At 37.4% G+C, this 24,385-nt stretch overlaps 3 protein-coding genes across 4 annotated transcripts in view; 2 read left to right on the plus strand and 1 right to left on the minus strand.

Moving 5' to 3' along the window:
- The window catches only part of DTL (denticleless E3 ubiquitin protein ligase homolog), a 240,656-nt gene that overhangs the window by 154,657 nt on the left and 61,614 nt on the right, over positions 1-24,385 (plus strand). Inside the window, exon 5 of one of the 2 annotated variants that reach the window (XM_012459605.3) lies at positions 13,109-13,200. The exons of the other annotated variant lie outside the window; for it this stretch is intronic. The gene's annotated coding sequence lies outside the window, so the exon portion shown is untranslated. The remainder of the gene's footprint in view (positions 1-13,108; positions 13,201-24,385) is intronic. 2 annotated transcript variants of the gene reach the window in all.
- Positions 1-24,385, minus strand: part of INTS7 (integrator complex subunit 7) — an 87,145-nt gene that overhangs the window by 61,512 nt on the left and 1,248 nt on the right. The window contains exons 2-6 of the mRNA XM_064383482.1: positions 13,560-13,689; positions 12,615-12,761; positions 9,470-9,607; positions 4,464-4,510; positions 246-445 (exon numbers count right to left, since the gene is read on the minus strand). Coding sequence (XP_064239552.1) covers positions 246-445; positions 4,464-4,510; positions 9,470-9,607; positions 12,615-12,761; positions 13,560-13,689 — 662 coding nt within the window. The remainder of the gene's footprint in view (positions 1-245; positions 446-4,463; positions 4,511-9,469; positions 9,608-12,614; positions 12,762-13,559; positions 13,690-24,385) is intronic.
- On the plus strand, positions 17,547-18,127 carry LOC105722232 (peptidyl-prolyl cis-trans isomerase A-like). Its single transcript, XM_012459607.3, has one exon. The coding sequence runs from the start codon at positions 17,547-17,549 to the stop codon at positions 18,039-18,041; it is 495 nt and encodes a 164-aa protein (XP_012315030.3). The 3' UTR covers positions 18,042-18,127.

Consider the following 24,385-nt stretch of genomic DNA (forward strand, 5'->3'; position numbering starts at 1 on the left):
TTGAACCCGGGAGGCAGAGGTTGCAGTGAACCAAGATCATGCCACTGCACTCCAGCCTAGGTGACAGAGTGAGACTCCGTCTTATTAAAAAAAAAAAAAGCAAGCAAAAGGAAATTAATTTGACCTTTATTAGAGAAAAGAACCTTAATGTTCTCAAGACTTACATGCCACTTTCTTATTTCTAATCACATATTTAATATGTAAGTTTACCAAGTAATCGGCAGTTTAAAGAAAACTGAAATTACCTGCTTAGGTGTGTCAACCAAAGATGAAGCTGCAAGCAGAGTGAAAGTGTGCAAAGAAACAATCACCATTTTGGTGGATGGATAGGATGTGACCAGTTGTTGTAAAAGCTGACGAGCACTGGAAGCCAGGATTGCATCATGGTGCATGTGCTGTAGGATGGGTATCAATTTTAGCTTCAAGTCTACTGGTGTCGCTAAACCTAGACACAAAAAGAATTCTCAAGGTATTTGTGATCATCATCCTTAATAATATTTCAGATTTAAAAACTCTGACTCAATTAGCAAAACAGCACTTTAAAAATACAGTATACTAATATTTTATTTATAACATTAAAGATTATATTAGAACTAATCAATAAATTCAATATTTTTTCCAAAGTATTTATCTTGATATTAACTTTTCAATGATTATAAAACTACATACTGATAGTGAAAACTGCCTTTAAAAAGCACAGTAGAAAGCAAAGTCATATTTGCTGCCAATTTCCTCTCATTATCATAGTAAAAAAATTATACATACACTTATACATGTATATACACAAACACACACACTTGATGCCTATAGTCCAACTATACTTATCATTTTAATTATTTCCTTCAACAACTAAATCAGAATCAGGATGTGAATAAACTGTGTATAGAATACTTTGGAAGTCCTCTGAACTTTGTGTAGTAAATTTTTTTTTTTTTTTGAGACGGAGTCTGGCTCTGTTGTCCACGCTGGAGTGCAGTGGTGCAATCTTGTCTCACTGCAACCTCCACCTCCCAGGTTCAAGTGATTCTCCTGGCTCAGCCTCCCAAGTACCTGGAATTACAGGCATAAGCCACCACGCCTGGCTAATTTTTCTGTATTTTTAGTAGAGATGGGGTTTCACCATATTGGCCAGGTTGGTCTCAAACTCCTGACCTTGTGATCCACCCACCTCAGCCTCCCAAAGTGCTGGGATTACGGGCATGAGCCACCATGCCTGACCCTATGCCTTTCTTTATTGCACACACAACTGGATCCATGAAGACTAACCCCAATACATCTGTATACGCTTTAATTTCTGATATCCCCGTGGGTTGGTACTAAATTTCCTTCTCATTCTATGTGCTTTCCCTGAGTGAGCTGATATAATCCCATGGTTTCCATTACCAGCTAAATGTGAAAGACTTCCACCCACCCGTCCTCCTGCTGCGGACATCAGATACATGTATCTCATTACCTTCTGGTCATCTGCACTAGGAGGTCTCAGAAACATTTCGCATTAATAGGGCCCAAAGAAAACTGATCTTCACGTTGAAACTGCCCCTCCAAAAATATTTCTGTCCCAGTAAATGCCATCATTATGGCTCCTCAGACCTCAAAGTCTTTCTTGATTAGTGAAAGAATTCTCTCACATCCCATTTCCAAATGTATTAGCAAATCTTACTGGTTTTATCTTTAAAATAAAACCCAAAACTGACTCTATCTTTCTGCCTCCATTGTTACCAAACTGATCCATTTCCACTATCAAATCCTGACTAAATTATTGCAAGTCTCCTAAGTATTCTCCCTACTTAGGCCTTTCCCCATGGCAGACTCTAGTCTCATATCCCTCTTTCTTCCACTGCAAGTTTATTCTCAACCCAGTACTCAGAGGAATCTTTATGTTTACAGGCATCTTTACTAAAGATTTAGGGAAACTTGGAGATTTTACTTTGCAGAAACACAAGTGACTTAAAACTAAAAGTCAGGATACTCTGTTCCTAAAACTCCTCTTCCATTTGCATATCTTGGGTTCCAATTTTCCTCTACTTTTCTTCCACCCACACTCCTGTGTTTTCCTCTGCTTCTCTCTTTTCCTAATTCCTGTTCTTTTAGATTTTTTAAGATAAAATTTAAGGAAAAATAAAGTAATGAATCGGCTGGGCACAGTGGCTCACGTCTGTAGTCCTAGCACTTTGGGAGGCAGAGAGAGGTAGATCACAAGGTCAGGAGTTAGAGATCAGCCTGGCCAACATGGTGAAACCTCATCTCTACTAAAGATACAAAAAATTAGCTGGGCGAAGAGGCATGCACCTGTAATCCCAGCTACTCCAGAGGCTGAGGCAGGAGAATCACTTGAACCCCGGGAGGTGGAGGTTGCAGTGAGCCGAGATTGCACCATTGCACTCCAGCCTGGGCAACAGGGTGAGACACTGTCTCAAAAAAATAAAAATAAAAATAAAATAAAAAAACAATGAATCTTAAGTGTAAAGATTAATGAATTTCTACGTATGTATGTTCCCATATAACTACCATCAGACACATAGAATACGCCACCATCCTAGAAGGCTCACTTGTACAGTTTTCATCAACTCCCTTGCTATCTGCCCTCTTTTTGGGTTGAACCAATGGAGCGTCCAGCAGGAGTTGCAGAGAAGAATGAGGTCACAGTACTTATTCCCTGCTTCTCTCACTGCAGGGTTACATCATGCTCCTGAAGGTTAGTTTCTCAAAGTGGCCCTTCTGACATGACTCCAAGAGGTGTGGTAAAAGTTATTACGGGCTCAAGAACTACATTATCCCCTATAGTACCCCCTGACCATGCCTTTGTGAATGGTTTTTTTATTATATCTTCCTTGAGTTATCTTAATTCAAATGTGCCATCTGTTTCCAGCTGAAATCTTGTCTGATACAGCAGGCAATTGATAAAATCCTGCTCAGTGAATAAGTGATGCTTCCTTCTAATGTCACAAGGATACCTTTCTGCAAGAAAGCCCTTTTGCTAATGGTGGAAGAAAAAAGGCAAAGGGATAAAAGGGAACACAACATAGTTAATTCTCTATATCTTAGTCTTTAAGTAATTTTTATTATTTATGCAAGTGAGCAAGTTCTCTTTAATTTTAATATGAAAGACAATTTAAATGCATGCAAAATATAACTACACTGAGAAATTCATGCCCTAGAAAGGCATGATAGCATAGTGGTTAAAAGCATGGGCCTCAAAGCCAAACTGCAAGTTATTAGGTGTATAACTATGAACCAATTATTCAGCTTTAATGTGGCTCCACTTCCTTTCCCGTAAAATGAACATTATAGTATTACCTATCCAAGGCTGCCAAGTTGCACACTCCAAAGGAATGTTCTTTATAAGAATATAAACAAAGTGGTGTTCTCTAGAGTCATGCAATATTGTAGCCCAAGAGCTCCCTTTTATGACTGTTATAAGGATAAATAGGGATATGACACACTTATTAACCTTATGGGAGCTCTTGGGCTCCCATAATGACTGTTAAAAGATAAATAGGGTTAATACACATGACTCATGGTATAAAAGAGACTGGAAAACCAGGTTTGTAGTGTAAGGTAAGGAATCTGGATTTGATTCTAACTGCAACTGGAAGACACTGGAGGGACATTAGCAGAGAGTCCCAGAGCTCCTAATAGCATTACTCTTTCTCAGAATAGTCTTCCCTAAACCATCATGCACCCCATAACTATGCCTTGATGAAGGACGGACCACATGATAGGCGGTGGTCCCATATGATTATAATGGAGCTGAAAAATTCCTAGTAACTCATAGACCCTATAGTCATTGTAACACCACCGTGCAATATATTACCTTTTCTACCTCAGATATATAAATACTTATCATTTTGTTACAGTTGCCTATGGTATTCAACACAGTTACACGCTGTACAGGCTTAGAGCCTAGGTGCAAGAGGCTATACCATACAGCCTAAGTGTATAGTAAGCTATATCATTTAGGTTTATGTAAGTACACTCTTATATAACAAAATTGCCTAAGGATACATTTCTCACAAAGGATCCCATTGCTAAGCAATGCAGGACTATATCTGCATAGCTCACTCCTTTCCCTCCTTCATGTCTCACTCAAGTATCACTTCATTAGAGACCTTCTCTGATCAATATATACAAAATAGAAAAGTCCCTTCTCTCACCCCACTATCGACTTACTTTTGAGACTCTCCTTCTCTCACTTTTTCACCATAGCACCAGATATGCCATATGCACATTTGTCTATCCTCACCCACCCCACCCCAGACTAGAATGTAGGTCAGATGGGGGCAAGGACTTTGTTTTGCTCACTCCTGTATCCTCAGCATTTAGAACAGTTTCGGCACACAGAAGACACTTAATAAATATTATTTGAATGTATGGTGACTAGCAAATAGTAAGTACTTAATTAGTATTAGCAACTATCATAAATCTCATGAAGTCACTTCATATACTAACTGAAGAATACATACCTTGAATCATTTCACTGATTTTGTTACAGATTCCTACAGCAAAATCCCTTTGGGAAAAAAGATCAGAAAAAAACTTTAAAACCAAAAAATTAAACCTGCTTATGTTTTCTAAGTACTTAAAAGAAACAGAACGTTAGCACAGAAAAAATGCAATACTCCAAACTGCAACTAATATTCCAAGGTCAGGTGCTGGGGTTAGGGTAGGTGGTAAGAAACACAACTAAAACAAAAACTCCAGCAACCAAATGGGCTTTGCCAACACTGCTCTAAAGCAGCTCACTTAGGCCATTATCGCAATACAGTGTTATTTTTTCATAACACTAACAAGCATCTGAAATTATTTTGGGTTTACATAACAATCAGGTCTGACCTTTTTTCACCCCTATATTCCTGGCACTTAGAAAAGTGTCTGAACACGGTGGATATTCAATAAATATTTATTTAATAACCATATAAAGACTTCTTATAAAAACTTAAAATTTAAAAATCTGTTACAAAACTGCAAACTAGAAGACTGCAGGTTTTTTGTGTGTAATAATATTTTAAAAATTCTTTTTAAAATAACATTTAAACAATTCTTAACGTCAACATTTAAATACAGTGAGACCAAACAGAATAATCTGGTTTCTCAGATGATCCGCTCTCCTTTGTCAAAAACTGAGACCTGAGTACTGGGCATCCATTCCTTTAGATGGTGTGGACATGCTTCAGTTCACCACAGTTGCCACTAGGGGACACTGCTCTCACTGACAATGTTCACCTGGCCCCCGAAAGCATCTGATCTTGTAACTCTTGCTTTGCAACCCAAGAACTAGCAATTTAAAAGTATCTGGTTTAGAATAAGGCAGATGTGGTTTATGGTAGGAGACAGGGGAAGAACAAGATTAAATAAATTCTAAAGGTCTTATTTGGCTACTCTGATTTAATATCCAAAACTGATCAATACAGATACTAGACAAAAAAATCTATCAGTACTGACCGAGATATGTGATCTCAAGCCAGGTCATTATTTCTGGGAGAGGACATGAACACTGATCTCAAAAATATAAATCTTGTCAGCTGGTCACAGTAGCTCACACCTGTAATCCCAGCAATTTGGGAGGCTGAAGTGAGAGGATCACTTGAGTCCAGTAGTTTTAGGCTACAGTGAGCCATGACTGCGCCAATGCATTCCAGCCTAGGTGACAGAGACTCATTTGGTATTATTCAATATAATAAATTACAAGCATATCATATTGAAGCATGTATATTAAAAACTGTTTCTACATCAACTGCTAATTTAGATGTTTATAATCATAAATTCCAAAGGTGAAGAATCTTGCTGCTTCTGCTAGTTGGTCTTAATCATTTTCCAAGACCAATAATTACACAGCTAAAATAAAATTAGCTTCTCATAATAACACAAGAAAAAAACTGAACTAAAAATGATTCTCATATATAAAATTTTATCACTAAATTACAAATTTATCATCCAAATTTAGAAACTACATTTAGAAAACTATTTTTGGAACCACTGGAAGTACATATTTAATCTGACAGCTTATGAAGCACTGACACCTTGACAGTGGTAATCAGATGATATTTATTCACTAGGTACAACTCCTAATCAATAAAAGTAGTCATGTGTGGCATAACGACATTTTGGTCAACAACAAACCACATATATGACAGCGGCCTCGAGATTACAGCAGAGATGAAAAATCCATATTGGCCAGAGATGTCTTGATTTCTGACCCTGTACAGGCCTAGGTTAATGTATGTATGTCTGTCTTTTCTTTTTTGAGGGGTCTCACTATGTTGCCTACGTTGGTCTTGAACTCCTGAGCTCAAGCAAACCCCCCCACCCACCTCAGCCTCCTAAGTAGCTGGAATTATAGGTGTGAGACATTGTGCCCAGCTGTCTTTTAATTTTAACACCATTTTAACAAAAACAGCTTATAGAATAAGGATATGAAGAAATTATGTTTATACAGCTATACAATATGTTTGTATTTTAGACTAAGTGTTATTATAAAAGAGTCAAAAATTAAAAGTTATAGTAAGGTAAAGTTAATTTATTATTGAATAAAGAAAAACTTTAAAAATATAGTGAAACCTAAGTGTACTGTGTTTAGGAAGTCTACAGTAGTATACAGTAATGTCCTAGGCTTTCACATTCATTTACCACTCACTCACTGATCACCCAGAGCAAATTCCAGTCCTGCAAGCTCCATTAATGGTAAGTGTCCTATAAAGGCATACGATTTTGATCTTCTATGCCATATTTTTTCTGAACCTTTTCTATGTTTAGATATACAAATACCACTGTGCTCCAATTGCCTATGTTATTCATCACAGAAACAGGTTTACAACCTAAGGGCAATACGTTATACCATATAACCTAGGTGTGTAATAGGCTATACCATCTAGATTTGTGTCCTCTATGATGTTTGCACAATGATGAAACTGCCTAACAATGCATTTCTCAGAATGAACCCTAATAGTTAAGAGACATGTTACTGAAATTTTTTAAAGTCCTCTCAATACCAATGACTCTCTCCCAATAAGAAAAACAAAATGCTTATTTTCAAAGGCACGAATAGAAACTGTACTTATTCAGATATTTCTGATCATCAATTACTACTACATCTATTAATTTTGATCTGTGAAATTAAAAATTATATGCTTTGCATTATCTACTATTTCAATAAGAATTCCTGGAATTCTGGAGGTTTCTTAAGAATAGCTGAAGGGGTTGGGCATGGTGGCTCACGCCTATAATTCCAGTGCTTTGGGAGGCCGAGGTGGTAGATCACCTGAGGGCAGGAGTTCAAGACCAGCCTGGTCAACGTACTGAAACCCTGTCCCTACTAAAAATACAAAAATTAGCTAGGCATGGTGGCAGGTGCCTGTAATCCCAGCTACTCAAGAGGCTGAGGCAGAAGGATCGCTTGAACCTGGAGGTGGAGGTTGCAGTGAGCCAAGACTGCACCATTGTACTCCAGCCTGGGCAACAAGATTGAAACTCCATCTCAAAAAAAAAAAAAAATAGCTGAAGATACCTTTTTTTTTTTTTTAGATGGAGTTTTGATCTGTCGCCCAGCTGGAGTGCAGTGGCACAATCTCAGCTCACTGCAACCTCCGCTGCCCGGGCTCAAGCGATTCCCCTGTCTCAGCCTCCTGAGTAGCTGGGACTACAGGCACCTGCCACCATGCCCAGCTAATTTTTTTTTTTTTTTTGAGACAGAGTCTTGTTTTGTTGCCAGGCACCAGGCTGGAGTGCAGTGGCGCGATCTCAGCTCACTGCAACCTCCACCTCCCGGGTTCAAGCAGTTCTCCTGCCTCAGCCTCCTGAGTAGCTGGGACTACAGGTGTGCGCCACCACGCCCACCCAGCTAATTTTTATATTTTTAGTAGAGACGGGGTTTCACCATGTTGGCCAGGATGGTCTCGATCTCTTGACCTTGTGATCTGCCTACCTCGGCCTCCCAAAGTGCCAGCTAATTTTTTGTATTTTTAGTAGAGACAGGGTTTCACCATGTTGGCCAAGATGGTCTTGATCTCCTGACCTCGTGATCCACCCACCTCAGCCTCCCAGAGTGCTGGGATTACAGGCATAAGCCACTGTGCCTGTCCACAAATAGTACTTTTTTATGTTAAAAAAAAATTTATTATTCACTTGGTTATAAAACTGGAACTTGTTCATGGCGTAGGATGTTAACAAAAAGAAAATAACAATAACAATTGTATACCATCTTACCACCCAGAGACAAGATTTTGATATATACCCTTCTCGTCTTTTTTTCTATTGCATAAATACAATTAGGGCATTTTTTTTTTTTAACAAATCTGTTATATTACATAAGCTATTAGGGTTTTTTGTTTTTTGGTGTTTTTTTTTTGAGACAGAGTCTTGCTCCCTCATCAGGCTAGAGTGCAGTGGCACGATCTCGGCTCACTGCAACCTCTGCCTCCCGGGTTCAAGCAATTCTCCTTCCTCAGCCTCCTAAGTAGCTGGGACTACAGGGCACACACCACCACGCCCAGCTAATTTTTGTATTTTTAGAAGAGACAGGGTTTCACCATGTTGGCCAGGATGGTCTCGATCTCTTGACCTCGTGAACCACCCACCTCGGCCTCCCAAAGTGCTGGGATTACAGGCGTGAGCCACCGTGCCCAGTCAGGGATTTTTTTTTAAACAAACCTGTTATATTACACCTGCTTCCAAATATGTTTCTAAAAACATTCGTTTTAAGCTGTTACTGTATTCTATTGTATGATCATATCATAATTTATCTAAGCTCAATGGCAGAAATTTAGGTTGCTTCTTTTGTTGTTACAAGTTAACACTACACCTAGCATCCATATAAATAATTATCAGTACATATTGCTGACATCTTAGAATAAATTCTGGAAGTGAATTTCCTGGGTCAAATATTACCAAAACGCACTCCAGAAGGCAATGCTACTTTTCCTATCAGTCGGGGGGATATTATATTTTCTTTTACAGAGGATAAACAAGCCAATCAAACATGGTAATAAAACAATGGTCAACATTTAATCCTCCCGCCAAATATTCTGTAAAACAACAGTGTAAGACACAACACTCTGAATAGGTTAATATTGGTTTTAATTCAACTTATTGTCTTTGCCAAACTGTGTACAGCTCTAATGCAAAACAAATCAATGTTAGAAGACAGTAAGTATGTAATTTAGTATTACAGATGTATATGTCTGGGAGAAGCTCCTCAGTGACCAAAGCTTCTGCTACCCATCGAAGCCTTCCCCAGCTAATCTATGCTGATCTCGTCCTTCTGGAAACTCATTTCATTTACAATTAATGCCAACATTTGTACTTACATTTTCTATTTTAAGTATTTAAGTCTTGTTTCCCCAACATAAGGTAAATCTTCTAGGTAAATATACATTTACACTTTCCTGTATCTCTTAGAGTTTATATACATTGATCAGTTATTCCTTCAAAAACTTTTCTTGGGAAGCCAAATTATTAAAAGGCATATGCTTACTTTGACTGTGCAGAGAAGTTTGCGGCAGCAAAAACAGCGGCTTCAACTTCTACATTATCATGTGAATCTAAACTCTGACGAATACTATGATGAGCATTCTTCCTCTCTGGAATTATTGATGCCAGACTTCCCAACATCCTACAGAAAGAGAGAAACGCAAGAAGATCAGATATACAATAAAGTCAAGGTCAGAAACGGAAGAGGCAAGGCAAAGCCTGATTATCGAAACTAAAGTTTATAGGTAATTCCATGTAACTCCAGTTAATAAAGCATAACTTTAGGAATCAGTGACTCAAATTTTAAACACTTTTACATACTTCAATATTTCAGAAAAATTAAAATGGCTTGTCTAAAAAGCAAAGTTCTTAACAATCATCTTGAAGTACATCCCAGGTACCAAAGAGCCCAGAAAGGAAACTTCTGAATTATTTAAGCATCAAAATATCAATTTTCCAATGTTGCATAAAGAAGTCTATTTCAGCAAAACATTAAGAAGACAGCATTTTTGCTATTAAGCAGATATACAAAGTAAAAAAGTAAGACCTCCCAATCTTTTTTTTTCCACATCAGTAAATAGTGGTATGACGATTTTCAAATGCCCTCAAGATCCGGAAAACAGAGATTGAGGACACCCCTGAGGATCACACTAGAATCCACAAAGGTGTGGAAGGTAAAGCTTGGAAAACACAGCCCACATTATAATAAAATTATACATTTAGAAGGGAAACAAATCTATTGTTTGTAATATAAACCACAGAAAATAGTTTGAAAAATCCTTTCAGCAGAAAGGCATAAATTTTAGCAATCTGCAAAACACTGCAGTAAATAAAACCTACAATCTTCCTACAACGACAACCTCCTTCAAAGTCAACATCCTAAATAACCTTCCAACATGACATGTAATCACCTAATTATTTCTTGGAACTATACTCAATTAAAAATAAGTAGTACTGTTCCTATAAGCAAGATACTAAAAACTAAATATGTAATTTATATTTAATTTGAAAAGTTTTGAAATTATACATTTTTCAAAAGAAAACAAATTACTATTAATCTGTTATACCAGAAAAGACTAGACCATGGTAATACTGACACAATTAACAGCGTATTCCCACTGCTTCCAGCTTAATTTTTCTCTTCCTAATGAGTACCTCCTCCAAGAATGTTTACAAAACAGGTCCTATATGGTAAACTTCCTAAGGCCTTGTATGCCTGAGAGTCTTTTTATTTTACTACTCTTTTAAATGAAAACTGGATTAGATATAAAATTCTTAGCTCAATTTTCCATTAATACTTTTTGCATCAAGTGTTTCTGTCGAAAAATCTGATTTCAATCTTATTTTTTTTTCCTTTAAAGTGATCCTTCTTTTTGGAAGCTTTCTAAAGATTGCTGGTTTTACGGATAACCACAATGCTTAAAAAAAGAATTGAGGCGAGACTCAATTGTCATAACTTAAAGAAGGGAAAACATGCAAAATGAGTAACAACCAAATATTAATCTACATTCTTATCAAAATATTCAGGCTAGCTCTAAATTATTTATGAATTTCATTCCACCAGTTAAATTCTATTCTTCTCTATTATCTTTTGATATTAAAAAAAAAACACATTTGTGAAAAACAATTCAAACATTACAAAAAAACGGAAAAGTCTCTTGTAATCTATAACCAAATGACTCTACCAAAGATAATCACTGTTAACAGTATGTATTCCTCTAGATTTTTTTCTGAGTCTAAACATATATATTAGTATTAACTGACAAAATGGATATTATTTGACTACTTTTTAAAACTTAATATCTTTCTACCTTAGTATATGTACACTCACAACTCACTTTATTCTTTAAAAGTTATACAGGAGTCCACAAATAACTATTACCATGTTGATTTTTCCTCAGTTTTTCACTCTACAAAAATGATACTATAATCATCTATATACACATATTCACCAACTTAAAAAAATTATTTCTTTTAAAAATTCCTATAGGCTTATTAGCTGAAGTAAAGGGTAAAAATATCTTAAATTTAAATTCTGGGCCAGGTGCAGTGGCTCACGCCTGTAATCCCAACACTTTGGGAGAGCACCTCAGGTCAGGAGTTTGAGACCAGCCTGCCCAACATGGTGAAACCCCATCTCTACTAAAACTACAAAAATCAGCCAGGTGTGGTGGTGGGTACCTATAATCTCAGTTACTCGGGAGCCTGAGACAGGAGAACTGCTTTGACCATAGGAGGCAGAGGTTGCAATAAGCTGAGATCATGCCACTGCACTCCAGCCTGGGTGACAGAGTGAGAATCTATCGATCGATCGATTGATTCTATTGAATATAGTTTTCAAAAGATAAAAATCAATTAAAAATATCACAGACTACTCACAGTTTAATCACTCAAAAGGCAAAGAAATGACAAAAGCACTAAATTCTGAACAAGAAGGAAGAACTGATTCCTGGTGTGGAAAAAAGGACACTCAGGGACGATGTGACATCCCAAACTTCCTAGTTAAAAAGATTGTCTGGGCAGGGTAGGTCAGAAATGAACCCTATAATTTAGGAAAGTGAATTGCAAAAAATATAAAAAGTTATAGTTACAACTCTATAAACAGCAGAGCTAAAAAGATAATATGGTTCAAGCTGGATATAAAGCTTACAAAATGAAATTCTAAAAAATACATTTTTTTAAATATGCCAAGAAAGAAAAGAAAAAGCTAAAGAAACTATAGTGGTTTTATCTGATGTCCTCCAATGAGATCAAATATGATTTATCACATTAAAAATGATCACATAATCAAGAAAAACTATAGAAAACTAACAGAAAACAGTAAGTACAAGGTCAGGAAGGCAAAGTTCAAAATGAGCTGAGGCTAAGCTATATTAAGATCCACCAAGTTATTTGACCAGAACATCTACCTACATAGAGATGCATTTCAAACACAAGTTAGGCAACAATTTATAAACAAAACGGTAATATATGTGTTAACTAAAAAGCATTTACATATCAGGATGGTTATCACGTTTTTGCATTGACTCTTAGTCAAAAAACCAAAACCAACTTCTAATATTCAAAATGAAAAATGTAAATATGTTGCTTTTTTTGTACATAATTACAGTTCACATAATCTTACAGTGGATTATTATAATATGATATACCGGAGTGTGATGGCTCTTGCCACGGGATCATTACTATGAATCACAGAAAAAATTCTCTTCACAAATTCATCCACATTTAGAATCTTCTCCAAATGTTTCTCACTTTGTTGGGTAACTTTAAGAACACACAGCCTCAGGAAATTATTTCTAGAAAAAAACAGAAATAAAATAAATTAGGTCACTTTAGAAAGTAATATTTAATTAGGGACTAAAGCAACACTAGTGATATTCAATTTTAGCAACATGCGAATATTTTTCAATTTTATCATTATTTGTCTCGCTACTAAAAGAGTTACCTAAAGTTTGTACTTTAGGTAGACACCAAGCATAAGCAATCAGTTAGCTATAATCTTGCTGCAAGACACCAAAATGGCAGTGACACAAAGAGAAGCTCTAGAGCAGAACTAAATCTCCTCAAATTATAACCAAGGCCAGGAAGTCAGATGGTCTTTCTCTTCTCTTGGGCTTATTCCACAACTTCTTTTCTCCTTCAGGTGTGGTACTGTGTACATATGAGCACATGAGTGCACAGAGAATGGCAGAAAGCAGCAGAAGAGGGAACAGTAGGGGGAGAAAAAGCAAACAGGTATGTATTCAGTGCTTACATGTTTCAGGTACTTCACAGACATGCATCTCATGCTATATAATAAATCATTAAATTAAATCAAAAGTTCTCAAAAACAATCTGTACAAAGCCACAGATTTTCCTGAATTATACAGTAAAATATTAAGGTTATCTTAATTTTATTCTGTTCCCCAAATAAATATTCTCAAAATTATACTCATTTTTGCTTTAAATGTCATTAAATCTCGCACAGTCATGTGTGTCCACTAATGGTAACTAACAAGGTGGAAGTCCTAACAGGCAAAAAGAAAAAGACCACAATATAAAACAAGAAATATGAACAAAGTATTTTAGGATATTGAGGCTTTAAAAAGACTTACCCAACTCTGAAAACATCAGCTAACTTTAGAAATGCAGAATTGATAAGAATAGGGAATGGATACTTCTGAAAAAGTCTGGGAAAGCGAACAACTGCTTCACACTGTTCACCAAGTTTGCCAGATCTTAGGCCTGTGAAAAGCACAGAGAGGGAAGAACAGTTTGCATATTTGTGGCTACAAAGCAAAAATAAGCAAATATTAATTTACTACATAATAAAGAAATAATCATTCTTAAGAAACAGGTAAACTATATTCATTACCCTTTTAAAAGTAAAAATGGTATATGAAATAGTAATCTGGAAATCACTACTTTTAGATACATAATAATGAAAAAAAAAATGTTTTAAAGATAAGAGTTAAGAATATTCAAAGCCATAAAACAAACCTCAACAAATTTAAAAGGACTGAAATCATACAATTTATGTTTTCCTAATTAAATTAAAAATTGGGGGAAAAAAATGCAAGTTTAAATAACCCATAGGTGGTTGGACATGGCGGCTCATGCCTGTAATTTCAACATTTTGGAAGGCTGAGACAGGACTGCTTGAGCTCGGGAGTTTATGACCAGCCTGAGCAACATAGTAAGACCTCACCTCTACAAAAATAAAAATAAAAAAAAATTCAAGTGTGGTGGTGTACACCTGTGGACCCAGCTACTGGGGAGGCTGAGGTGGATGGATCACTTGAGCCTGGGAGGTAGAAGCCACAGTGAACTGTGATTGTGTCACTGTACTCCAGCCTGGGCAGCAGTGCAAGACCCTACCTCAAAAAAATTTTTTTAAATAACAAATAACCCACAGTTGAAGAAATTAGAAAAATATTTTGAATTGAATGAAAATAAAAGCACAATCTATGGGATGCAACTAGAGTAGTGCTTCAGGAACATTGATAACATTGAAGGCTTATATTAAGAAAGAAAAAAGTTCTCAAATCAATGATCCAACAAAGATACCAACATAATTCAATGCGGGAAGGATAATCTTTTAAACATTTGATTCTGGAAAAACTAGATGAGCATAGGCAGAAATAATCAACCTCCACCCTTAACTTGTATCATACACAAAAATTAACTCAAAATGAACCACAGACCTAAATGTAAGAGCTAAAATTATAAACTATGTAGAAGAAGACATAAAGAAAAACTTTATGAACTTGGGTTAGGCAAAGAATTCTTAAATTAAAAAAAGGCATAAACCATAAAATTAAAAGTAGTAAGTTAAATTCCATCAAAATTAAAAACTTCTGGTCTTCAAAAGACACTATTAAGAAGAAAAGACAACCCACATACTGAAAGAAAATATTTACAAAACACATATGTGATAAAGGACTTCATCCACAGTTGTTGCAACTCAGTAAGACAAACCAATTTTTTAAATGAACAAGAATTGAGAAATTTCATTGAGGAAGAAATATAGATGGCAAATATAAGCATATGAACAGATGCTCAGCAGTGTCATCAGGGAAATGAAGATTTAAAACTCCAGTAAGATACGACTACACATTCACTAGAATGGCAAAAACTTTAAAAAGACTGATGATGTCAAGTGCTAATAAGGATATGGGGTAACTATAACTCTCATACATTGGTAGTGGGAATGTAAAACTGTACAGCTCTTTTGACAACACTCTGGCCCTTTCCTTTTTCATTTTTCTTTTATTTTAGTTTCAGCGGGTACATGTGCAAGTTTGCTAATGGCTATACTGTGAGACACTGAAGTCTGGGGTACAAATGATCCCATTACCCAGGTAGTGAGCATAGTACGCAATTGGTAGTTTTTCAACTCTTCCCTTCTCCCTTCCTTCCCACTTTGAGAGTCCCCAGAGTCTATTGTTCCCCTCTTTATGTCCATGTGTACCCAATGCTTTGGTCCCACTTGTGAGAACATGCAGTATTTGGTTTTCTGTTCCTACATTAATCTGCTTAGGGTAATGGCCTCCAGCTGCATCCATGTTGCTGCAAAAGACGTGTTTTCATATTTTATGACTGCATGGTATTCCACGGTGCATATGTACCATATTTTCTTTATCCAATCCATCATTGACAGGCATCTAGGTTGATTCCACATCTTTGCTATTGTGAACAGTGCTGAGATAAACATGGGCCCATGTGTCTTTTTGGTAGAATGATTTAGTTTCCCTTGGGTACATATCCAATAATGGGATTACTGGGTCAAATGGCAGTTCTAAGTTCTTTAAGAAATCTCCAAACTGCTTTCCACACTGGCTGAACTAATTTATATTCCCACCAACAGTGTATATATAAGCATCCCCTTTGCTTCACAGCCTCACCAACATGTTATTTTTTGACTTTTCAATAATGGCCATTTTGACTGGTATGAGATGGTATCTCACTATAGTTTTAATTTGCATTTCTCTGATGATTACTGATGCTGACCATTTTTTCACGTTTGTTGGCTGCTTGTATATCTTTTTCGTATTTGTTGCTTGTATATCTTCTTTTGAGAATGTCTGTTCATGTCCTTTGCTCACTTTTTAATAGGGTTTTTTTTTTTTTTTTTGCTTGTTGAATTGTTTATGGTCCTTATAGAGTCTAGATATTACACCTTTGTCAGATGCAGAGTTTGCAAATATTTTCTTCCATTCTGTAGGCTGTCTGCTTACTGTGTTGATAGTTTCTTCCGCTGCGCAGATGCTCTTGTTTAATTAGGTCCCACTTGTCAATTTTTGGTTTTGTTGTAATTGCTTTTGAGGACTTAGTCATAAATTCTTTCCCAAGGCTTATGTCAAGAATGGTGCTTCCTAGGTTCTCTTCTAGGATTCTTATAGTTTGAGGTCTTACATTTGAATATTTAATCTACCTTGAGTTAGTTTTTATAAAGGTTGAAAGCTAGGGGTCCAGTTTCATTCTTCTGCATAGGGCTAGCCAGCTATCCCCACACCATTTATTGTACAGGGAGTCCTCTTCCCATTGCTTATTTTTATGCACTTTGTTGAAGATCAGATGGCTGTAGGTGTGCAGCTTTATCTCTGGGTTCTCTATGCTGCTGGTCTATGTGTCTGTGTGTCTACCAGTTCCATGCTGCTTTGGTTACTGCGGCCAAAAATACAATTGTTTGAAATTGGGTAATGTGATGCCTTCAGTTTTGTTATTTTGCTTAGGATTGGTTTGGCTATTTAGGCTCCTTTTTGGTTCCATATGAATTTTAGAAGAGTTTTTTTTTTTCCAATTCTGTGAAAAATGATGTTGGTAGTTTGATAGTAATAGCACTCTGTAGATCACTTTGGGTAGCTCTCCTTAGGAAAGAGGAAGTGAGAAGTCAGGCTGGCTCTGAAGGATAGGAGCTAAGGTAAAAAGAAGGAAGAAGTGTTTTAAAGGCCTATTATTTAGCGACAACCCTGGGTTGGGGTAGTATGGTACTCATCTTCCTTGCTCTAGGCCAATTTTGTAAGCACAGGAAAATAGAAGCTCAGCACATTCTGGTTCTAGTCTAAGAGAGGTTAGACATTTTATTTCTGTTGCTTGCTACAGGAAGAATGCCCTAATCATAAGACCACTAATCATAAGAATACTACTGTAAGCCCAGAGACAAGATTAAGAAGGAGGAATGCGATTGCCATATCTATAATTTTTATTCTTCCACCAAAAAAAAAAAAAAAAGACAGATCTCTCTTTCTTTTCTGTGCCTAAACAGTGCTTAACTCAGTTGCAACATGCATGTAGACCAGGGGAACTAAAATAGGCCGTAAATCATTTATTCATTCAAAATTCATTTGGCAGCAATAAAGCATTCATTATTCTAATCTTATTTTGCACTTAAAATGTGCAGAGCATTTTACTAGGCTACTGGTTTTCAGCTTGGTTCTGCATCAGAAACATCTGTTAAGTTTTTCAAAAATATCTATACTAGGGGTTCTACTCCAAACCTACTAAATACACGGGGCAGAAGCCCAGGCATGTTTAACTGCTTTGAAAAGGTTGGAACCGGCTTTGCAGACGCCGCCGCCTGGGACCTTGTAGCATCAGCCATGGTCAATCCTACCGTGTTCTTCGACACTGCCGTCGATGGTGAGCCCTTGGGCTGTGTCTCCTTCGAGCTGTTTGCAGACAAGGTTCCAAAGACAGCAGAAAACTTTCGTGCTCTGAGCACTGGAGAGAAAGGATTTGGTTATAAGGGTTCCTGCTTTCACAGAATTATTCCAGGGTTTATGTGTCAGGGTGGTGACTTCACATGCCATAATGGCACTGGTGGCAAGTCCATCTACGGGGAGAAATTTGCTGATGAGAACTTCATCCTAAAGCATACAGGTCCCGGTATCTTGTCCATGGCAAATGCTGGACCCAACACAAACGGTTCCCAGTTTTTCATCTGCACTGTCAAGACTGAGTGGTTGGATGGCAAGCATGTGGTCTTTGGCAAGGTGAAAGAAGGCATGAATATTGTGGAGGCCATGGAGCGCTTTGGGTCCAGGAATGGCAAGACCAGCAAGAAGATCACCATTGCTGACTGTGGACAACTTTAGTAAGTTTGACTTGTGTTTTGTCTTCACCACCAGACCATTCCTTCTGTAGCTCAGGAGAGCACCCCTCCACCGCATTTGCTCGCAGTATCCTAAAATCTGTGCTCTCGCTGCAGTTCCCTTTGGGTTCCATGTTTTCCTTGTTCCCTTCCACGCCTAGCTGGATTGCAGAGTTGAGTTAAGTTTATGATTGTGAAATAAAGACTAAATAACAAAAAAAAAAAAAAAAAGAAAAGGTTGGAACCTACTTTTTTTTTTTGAGACAGAGTCTCACTCTGTTGCCCAGGCTGGAGTGCAATGGTGCGACGTCAGCTCACTGCAACCTCCACCTCCCGGTTCAAGAGATTCTTGTGAATCAGCCTGCTGAGTAACTGGGATTATAGGCGTGCAGCACCACACCCGGCTAATTTTTGCATTTTTAGTAGAGACAGGATTTCACCATGTTTGCCAGGCTGGTCTCAAACTCCCAACCTCAGGTGATCCTCCCGCCTCAGCCTCCCAAACTGCTAGGACTACAGGTGTGAGCCACTGCACCGGCCAGCACCTAGATTCTCAAGTTAACTTCTGCCACTTGATAACTTATTTCACTAGCCTGCCCACACTGATTATACTGGAGTTAGAAGACTACTAGGCTGCTGAATTTGGTCCTCAGAATGCTTTTATCTGAAAGGCACAATGTTTTCAAAGATTTGGAACACACTGTCAAGTTTTACAAATCATACTTCACATAAAACCCCAGGATCTCTTGTTTTAGAAAAGTAAAGGATCTGAAATGTTACCGAAGAATGTAGCAGTGCCTGATCAAAGAAACATAGTAGTACTGCAGAAACATTACAGTACTGCAGGTCTGTGTTGAAGATCAGTGTAGGTTTGGCCATCATTTATGATGATAGCCATGTATTCCACTGTATTACTTTCAGCAGCAATTTTTGACTGCCTTTGGGAATACATGAGTAGAATGGAACCCTGGATGAGAATTTAAAGTACTGGTAAGAAAGTAAATGAAGTTAATAAAATAAGAGACCAAGAAATCTAAGCTAAATAAAGAAGTAAAACAGGTATAGAAAAGTAGAGCGGTGATATATTAAGGTCTGAATGAAAATAAAGACTAGCCAAAATAGCAGTTAATCATAATGATAATGACGATACAGATGAAGTGCTTATTCTGTGCCAGTCACTCTACTAAGCACTTTACATGTATTAAAGTCTCACTAAAAATCACATAAATTAGATACCATTATTTTCCCCATTTGAAAGGTGAGGAAACAGACACAGACCAGTTAAGCAATTTGCCTAAGAAACAACAATGCTAATAAATGGCAAAGTTCGGATTCAATTTCTAGCAGTGTGGCTCCAGAAGCTATAGTGCTAACAATTATGCTAAAATGCATCTCTAGCAAGCAACTAGAAAGAAAGAGAAAGATTCAAGAATGAGGCATTTAAATTAGTGATTAAATGGTGGAATTCTGAGGTGACAAATTCGAGGGAATTAAAGAGGAATGCCATAAATTATGGTACACTTGGGGTTTGGGATATATATTAATCAAGTTTTCAAAACAGCACAAATCTCCAAGTAGTATCTATCAGCAGTTCTTAGCTGCAAGCCACAGAAGCTAACTCTGGCTTATTAGGCAGAAAATGCATTTATTAAAAGCCTAAGAAACATTTTAAGGCTAAATTTCTAGGAACACCTAATATCACACTACCAAACCAATTGGATGGAGGAATCCTGCCTTTGATAAGAAACACCAGATGCAACAATTAGCTCTGTTGTCATCCAGGAATATTGTAGCCATTGTTGTTGCTACTGTACACTAGAAATACCTCTGCTGCCAGGGCAAAACTGTCAGTGGACACTTCAACTCTTCTTTCTTGTATCTCTAACTTCTAAATCACAGTGTGAAGGAGGTGTGCCTGACTGGCAGAGCCTAAGTCAGATCCTGTACTCTTGCAAGGGAAACTAGGAAATGAGTTTCTGCTTCTACCTTGACAGAGTTCATGATGTTGGGACATTCCTTAAGCACAAAAAGAGTGTTCAAAAGATATTAAGCAACCATCAACATAACTAACGTCCGCTACAAAGACCACCACAAATAAAGCATTACCAAACTAACACAATTTAGGAGAATTTGTGAGATACATTTGTTTTAGCTAAGAGATGAAGATGATTCAAAATTGAACCATAACACATACATATCTTAAAGTCTACACATTAACAAAATGTGTGGGCGGGGGGAAGATGGGTAGAAATATGAACACAAGCATGCAACCCACGGCTTAAAAAACTGATGATGGCAAAGCCTTGATTTATATTTAAAAAGCAGAAATAGAAACAAGTAAAATGACAGTAAAAACTAATGATGCATTAATAAGGCAGCATCCATTCACCAAATTTCAGAAAATGTCTATAATTGCACAGGGTGAGATATATGCAATGTTATCCAGCCTGTACACGTGAAATACTAATTTATAATCCTAAACAAATTTGAGTTTATGAATACCAACTTTTAGGAATATTTAATAACTACTTTGCAAATTCCAAGACAGATCTTAGTTACATAAAGAATGAGTCTGTGGGTTTCAGTAAAAATTGAAGAAGGCCCTTGAATTTTTGGATTAGTTCATAGCCCATCAGGGAATTACCAACCAGGCTGCTAGTTTTTAGCGTGGCATTAAGTTGCCCAGAGTCTCACTTTAGCCTGAATTCTACATGACTTTTTTTTTTGAGACGCAGTTTCACTCTTTGACGCCCAGGTTGGAGTGCAATGGTGCTATCTAGGCTCACTGCAACCTCTGCTTCCAGGGTTCAACTGACTCTCCTGTCTCAGCCTCCCAAGTAGCTAGGATTACAAGTGCCTGCCACCACACTCGGCTAATTTTTGTATTTTTAGTAGAGATGGGGTTTCACCATGTTGGCCAGGCTGGTCTTGAAATCCTAACCTTGGGTGATCCGCCTGCCTCAGCCTCCCAAAGTGCTAGGTGTGAGCCACCAGGCCCAGCCTAATTCTACATGATTTAGGTCCACTTCTCAACACTCTCAGACTAAGTGTGCTCTGGCAGCAGAGATTCTCAGGAGAAATAATTTGAGTCAGTGTGAGTCACATGACTACTTCTGAATCAGTCAGTTATGGCATGGAATTAGTAACCTGGAACAAATCAGGCTGCTTAGGCCTTTCTCTTGAGGAGGGGCTATGAAGATACTTCCCCAAAGGCCTCATATTTGTTTACTGCAACACCAACAACATCTGAGCCATATCAATAATGTAAAAGCAATCTGTGGTCTTTTTTGACAATCTTTTTTGATGGTCTGAGAATTCGGGTATTTTGGAATACAGGTGAGGTGATACTGTCTAAGGGGAAAATTCGAGTGTAGAGATAGTTGTCCCCATTTACATTGTTTCTCTATTTCATAACTAAATTGTTCATTAAGCACACCATCAAGCTTTTCACATAGCATTACATTCACCAGCATCTCTAGTAGCAACTCTACCCTCTACATTTCCTCCCTTCCCATTGCACCAGCTTCAAGAAAGGGTATGAGAGTCACTTCTCTCTTCCCCACTGCTTTTACCTTATCCTTTCCAAGGTCAACACTGCAGAAAGCAGATAGGCTAAACAATGTCATTTAGAGACTCCTCTTTTCCCAGGGGGGAAGGAGATCTTGCGTAAGTTTTCCCAAATCATCAGGATAACCTCCCATCAGCTGATCTAAATATGTTAAGACTAAGAAGTTATATTGGTGAAAAAGTTATACTAATTTTTGTGAGATGCATCCTTTATATTGCCAATTGTGTGTAATGATTATACCATGAGATGTGTCAGATAAACCTAAGCTGTAATGTATCTGATTATGACTTAACTCTGCTTATGTATGCTCAGCCTTACAGAAGCTCAGTTAGCATGGCCATCAGCCTACAACTTTCAATGTCTTCCCATTGCACTCTGCATAAAATTCAACTTCTTGTCCTGACTAACAGCGCCACATTTGATCTAGCATAGTCTGTCTCCTTACATTTGTATGCAAGCTCCTTAAACATGTCTTGTTTGCCAATATAGCCCCTAGTCTGAGAACAGAGCCTAACACAATGCAGGTGGTCAGTAAATATTTGTTGAGTAAATGAATGGTTATCATATAAATGATTCTTCTCCTGTTACTAACTACATCCAGAAGTAATAGAATTGAGTCAGCTTCAAAATAGTGTTCACTTATTCCTAGAGATTAGAAACAATCAACTTACTTCCAGTGCTTGCTCAACAGACTCAGAATGAAGTACAATAGGTTATAAATATATAACAGGTTATGGATGGCAGCATTTTCCGAGTGTGTTTCTAAGGACACCAGTGCCACAAAATATTTCTTTAAAATAGAGTTTGAAGGTTACATCTTATGCATAACTGCCTACGCATCTCCATTTGGATGTCTAAGAGACATCTCAAATTTAACATGTCCAAACTGATTTGATTTCAGTAAACAGCAATACATACACCCTCCCAGTAGCTCAGACCAAAAACCTCTTAAGTTTTCTTGACCACTTATTCTTATATCCTCATCTAATTCATTAGCAAATCTTGTTGGCTCTACCTTGAAAATGTATCAAGAATCTCAGCACTTCACACATTTTCAGTGTCACCACCCTGGTCGAAGTCGCTATTTTCTTTTCCCTGGATTGTTATAGTTGCATTCTCATTGGCCTCCCTACTTCGGTACCAGGCCCTCCCCACTTCAGTCTATTCTCAACACAGTAGCCAGACTGATCCTTTTCAAAGGAGTCAGATCATCTCACACACCTGCTGAAAATCCTACATGGTCTCCTATCTCACTCAGAATGAAAGTCGGTCTTTTTGATGGTTTGTATGGCCCTACCTGAACTGGACTCTGGTTATCTTTCTATACTCATTGCCTATTACTTTGCTCCAGATAACAGCATGCAAAGCAGGTTTCCACCTCAGGGCCTTTGCATTTGCTGTTCCTCCACTTGATTGAGAAGGCCTTTCTTGACTATCCTTCATAACATAAGAAATCAACTCCAGCCCCAGATCACTTTTCTCCAGTGCCCTTCACTGCTTCATTTCCCATTATAATATGTATCACTAACTGTCATATGTTTGCTGTATTTGCTGAGGGTCTGCGCCTGCTGTCTAGAATGTAAGCTCTATAAGGGCAGAAGCTTTGTTTTGTTTCATTAACTACCATGTTCCTAGTACAAAGCCATGTATCTGAGTGTGTGTGCAGAGGTAAGGGAGATATTTCAGAAACAGTATTCCTTGGAGTTTGGGAATGAAAAGAGAGTTGGAACTTGGAGCCTTCTGACCTTTAGCTCACAAAACAAATACTTTAACAGGAAAAAGATGAAATGACTCAATATTTAAAATACTTGACTATATTCTAAATGAAACTGGCTATAACTTAATTTCGTAACAGCTTTAAAAGGTACTGTATCACGAGGTGAAAAAGAACAAGTTATCTTTCTGAGCCTGAGATTCATTTGTAAAATACTCAAGCAGTACATTGCTGGGAGGAGTGAAAATGATCACTTACTTTGTGTCTAGGATTGACACCTGATATCTTTCTTACAGATATAAAATATTTTCATTTCAACTTTTCTTTTAAAAGGAAAAATTGTGGTCTTTTTCTTACAACTGCAAAATTCTAGAGATTAAACAATTCTAGACTCCTCTTCAGTCCCCTATCTGATCCCTGTTCCACAACCACTATAGTACTGTCAGCATGGGATAAACTCAGCTGGACCAGAATGGCAGAAAATGTTCTTAGAACTGGTAGGGATATTAGATGTTATCCTGACCTGTAATTTTCACTGAGGAATAAGAAAGAAATGTATCAGAATGAAGTGTTTGAAAAACACATTTAATATTACAATTTTATTTTTCAGAGGAGAAAAACCCTATAGATTTGGTAAGAGGAAGAAAAGCTCAATATCATTTTCTTGGTTGATGAGGTTGCAGTAAAGATACGGAGACTCAACCAAGAGAATATCCCATTAGGGCGTTGTGACATATTTGTGTTTATCAAAAGGAGGTAAAAGCTTTTTTAAGAGCCTAAGAAATTCTTATTTAAACTAACCCACTAAAAATGTTTACAGTTTAAAAAATAAAACAAACAGAAAAAGAGTCTCAAAAAGTTAATAGACATGTCCAACTCAGAAAACTGGAAAGTGGCTCAAAGGGGACTTAAAGACACATCCTTCTGAGTTCTAGTACAGTTCTCCGACATGATACACTGGTTACAGTTAATCATATTTAATCGTATACCAGCTGCCAAAATGGCTCGCGTGCAATAAAAATGCTTAATAGGAAACAAAGGTTTCATACTACTCCTCGAGTTCTTC

This window comes from Aotus nancymaae, unplaced genomic scaffold, assembly GCF_030222135.1.
Source record: "Aotus nancymaae isolate 86718 unplaced genomic scaffold, 86718_ANA_hifiasm-v0.15.2.pri h1tg000032l_0, whole genome shotgun sequence".
Taxonomy (NCBI): domain Eukaryota; kingdom Metazoa; phylum Chordata; class Mammalia; order Primates; family Aotidae; genus Aotus; species Aotus nancymaae.